Raw genomic sequence first — 3,413 nt, 5'->3', positions numbered from 1 at the left:
AACTACCGGGTCTGACGGCGGCACCGGTAAAAAGTTCCTGGTGGCGTTGGGGAGGGAGCGTGGGCGTCTGGAGCGGCATCTGCCACATCTTCACCCGGCGGGGACCGACGTGCAGGAGCTCCTGTCCCAGCCGGGAGGGCCTGTGCCCCCCCGGGGGGGGGTGCTCTGATGGACACCCAGGGACCGTGTTTGGATCCCTCCTTGGCAGGCACCGGGGAGACATCTCTTTGCACCTGACAAGGGCTTTATTTCGGGAAGCGTAAGGTGTGACCGAGCGGGCAGGGGCAGCCCCCGCTCTTTTCAAAGGCTGAACGGTCCGTGCCCGCTTGCTGGGTGCGGGGCAGGAGGAGGTGCTGCCCCAAGGGGCTGCAAACTGCGGGCAGGGACTGGAAAAGGCTGGGGGGGCCTTGGGGACGGGGGCCTGCCAACCTCGTGTTTGTCTTTTATCGTGCGTGGCAGTGTCTCTCCCTGCCCGGGATCGGGGGGGCTGGAGGAGGTTTCGGAGGGGAGGGAAGGAGGGAGGGAGGGAGCGCGGAGGGGGGAGCAGAGGTGCAGAAGGGAGGTGGTCAGGGCTATGCTGTCAGTGTTTCCCGGCTCTTTCTCGGCGCCCGCGCGGGACTTGCACGGCCACAGTCACGCTCTAGTCTTTACTGCACTTAAGCACTAAGCCCCGTTTTACAGGTGGGAGGCGGAGGCCTGGGACCCGTCTGGCTGCAGCCTGTTGCAGAAGAGGGCTCAAACCTGTGTTCAGTCCCGCAGACCCTCCCTCCCTGCCGTGCCGAGTGGTGCTGGGCTGCACAGACTCTGCTCCAGCTCTGCCTCCCGCTCAGCCGGGGAGAGTTACCCTGCACTGAGGCTGCCTGGCTATCCCCTCCCCGCTGCGCACTGCTCCCCTGAGCTGGGCCTGGCCCTCGGCACACCTTGTGGTGCAAAGATCGGCAGCAGTGCACATGGATACAGCTGCACGCCGCCCTGCTGAACCTCTGATGGTGCGCAGGGTGGGTGAGGAGGGTGTTTCATGGCCTCTCACAGGTCTCCTGAGTGCAAATAGAGCTCTGCCAAGCTGCCCCTCCTTCCTCCTGTCCAGTTACCTCCGCACAATGGACGCAGTGTGTGCCTGCAGCTTCCTCTGCAAGAATTACAGTTGCATGGGCAGGCACTTTATCCTTTCTGATCTCTCCTCTTCTCCCCCCCTTCCCCTGAGGGTTTGTTTTCCAGCAGGCTGAGTTCAAAAAGGGCACGAGATACTGCTGGCAAACAGTCTGGTGCTAAACAAACCTTTTTAGTCAGAATCACGTGGATTAGACCCAACTTTCCATTCACATGCAGTGCTACCTGTGAGCTCCTCTGAATTTCACAGCGGCCGAGCTGCTAGTGTAAGTACCGAGGCGGGTGAGGTAGCACCTGAAGCCCGTGACAGAGATCTGGAGCACAGCTTGCTGGGGGTAGGTGTGTGCTGCCGATGACTCTAGGGGCATATCTAGTGCAGACTGCCAGAGCTGCTCTCCTTCAAGGAGAAGCTCTGGCTCTGCCAGACAGCAATCTGAGAGCCGGCTGCCTAGGAGACTGCCAAAGACACCTTGTCTTCAGCCAGAGGTGAAGCTTGATGCACAAAGTCCTTGGGCTACTCTGAACAGCATAGCTAGGTAGTGCGGTTCTGTCCCTGAGTGAGAAGCTTTTTGGCAGACGCTTCCTCTTCATCCCTTGCCCCCAGCCTCCCTCCTACCCGCTGTCTGTCCTGTCCCCCTTTCTGTTCGTCTCCCTCCTACAGTGAGCAAGTTTGGAGGACAGTCTGAGTAACTTCACGCTGCCTTTTTATGGTAAATATGCTGCAAGGGAGTGCTGTAGGAGGGGTGGCTTCTCAGGACAGCAGTGAGCCCATGAGACTGGGCAAGACTTAAATCGCCTTGGCTTGTGGTGCCCTGGGTGGGGGGGGGGTAGGAGGTGAAAGGCTGGGTTGAAGGGCTGGTTTCTCTCTTTACTGTACCCGGAAAGATCTCTGAGCAGCTCCTTTCTTAGCACTTACTGTCAGTCTGTGTGCCGAGGGCTCGTGCTTACTGGAAATCCACTGGCTGTAACTGAGGCCAAATAGTTACTGTGTTCTGATGATGAGGGGTGCAGGCTCAGCACTAATGGTAGGAAAAGAAGCAAACCAAAAAAAAGCAAGCACTCTGCCAGCCCATCAGTGGGTACAGTGTTGAAGTCCAGCTTGCTTGGCTGCCAGCATTTCGCTCTTTGCTCAGATCCGTGAGACCACACCATTTCTGGGGAACCTGACCCCAGGCAGAGCACTGCCATGGGTCTGAGGCAACTCATCCTAAGTAAGCCTTGCTCAAAACATACCTTGTGGGGTGCTGGGGTAGGTGAAGACGTGTTCTTACAGTGCCTGCCAGTGTTAGAGCTGGGGAGCGGGATGTGGGAGAATAGACTCCGTATATTGATGCTTGGCTGTGTCTTGGGAGGGTGGTAGTTGTGGGGGAAGTGGATATTCTCCCCAACCATGTTTTCCTGCTGTCCTTCCACCGCCGGGAGGGAAGGAGCCTGGCAGAGTGAGGTCAGGGATGTGGATCTTTCCAGCTGTGGTTGGAAGGGAGCAGTCCTGGTGTGGGATGAGGTGGCCCTTCTGGCCCTGTCTCCTTGGGTCATCCCTTCCTGCCCTGCTCAGCTCCCACACCATGGTGTGGCCATCTATTTTCTTTGCTTCTGGATGAGCTCAGCCAATACTTTGGGATGGCTAGGGATAAATTGTGACTCACTTCAAATAACCTGTAGACAGAGGCATGTCCAGGGAGTATTTTAGTCCCTGACACATGAGCCCTGCCTAGAATGGAAGGCCTGATTCACTCACGGTATCTCACTGGAGACCAGCACCTTTCAGGAGAGCTCCAAATCTCTGTCCAAATGAGGAGACAAGGGCAATGAAGCATACCAGCCTCTGAGCATGGCATTGCTGGTGGTGGCAGCTTGCACCTCTGATCTCTGACCTGGGGCCTGGAAAGGCAGCAGCTGGCAGGGGATGTTGGTGGTGTAGTCCTTGAGTTCCTGAAGTGTTGCTGACAGGTCTATTGCTTGAAGCGGTAGTCTGAGGGGAAGGGAAACCCAGGTCAAACAAGCTTAAGGGGCCTTTTAATGTGTGTTTTCACTTGGAGGCATTTTGTTGCTGTTCTCTGTCAGGGTGCCCCTGCCCTTCCCAGCTTAGCTGAGACTTGGCATCTCAGGAGAGAGACTTTTTTTGGCTTCCCAGGAGAAACAACAAGTCTGGCAATGTGCGCAGAGCCCTGCTGAGAGATAGTGACCACCTCCTGCCTCCAGATGCCTTTTCCAGAAAGCCATTTACAGCCCCAGGCTCTTACTTGGATAACTCCCTTCCCTGATTCATTAGCAATGTGCAGTCTCTCCTGTAATATCTCAGA

The 3,413-nt window shown here is 56.8% G+C and overlaps 1 protein-coding gene across 1 annotated transcript in view; it reads right to left on the bottom strand.

The window, feature by feature from the left end:
* Window positions 1-79, bottom strand: part of PEX16 (peroxisomal biogenesis factor 16) — a 7,107-nt gene extending 7,028 nt beyond the window's left edge. Inside the window, exon 1 of the mRNA XM_009277592.1 lies at window positions 7-79. Coding sequence (XP_009275867.1) covers window positions 7-79 — 73 coding nt within the window. The remainder of the gene's footprint in view (window positions 1-6) is intronic.
* Window positions 80-3,413: the final 3,334 nt, after the last annotated feature.

The sequence above is a fragment of the Aptenodytes forsteri genome, unplaced genomic scaffold (assembly GCF_000699145.1).
Source record: "Aptenodytes forsteri isolate BGI_AS27 unplaced genomic scaffold, ASM69914v1 Scaffold146, whole genome shotgun sequence".
Taxonomy (NCBI): domain Eukaryota; kingdom Metazoa; phylum Chordata; class Aves; order Sphenisciformes; family Spheniscidae; genus Aptenodytes; species Aptenodytes forsteri.
Note: the sequence above shows the minus strand (reverse complement) of the source record. Positions and strands in the feature narration are given on the sequence as shown.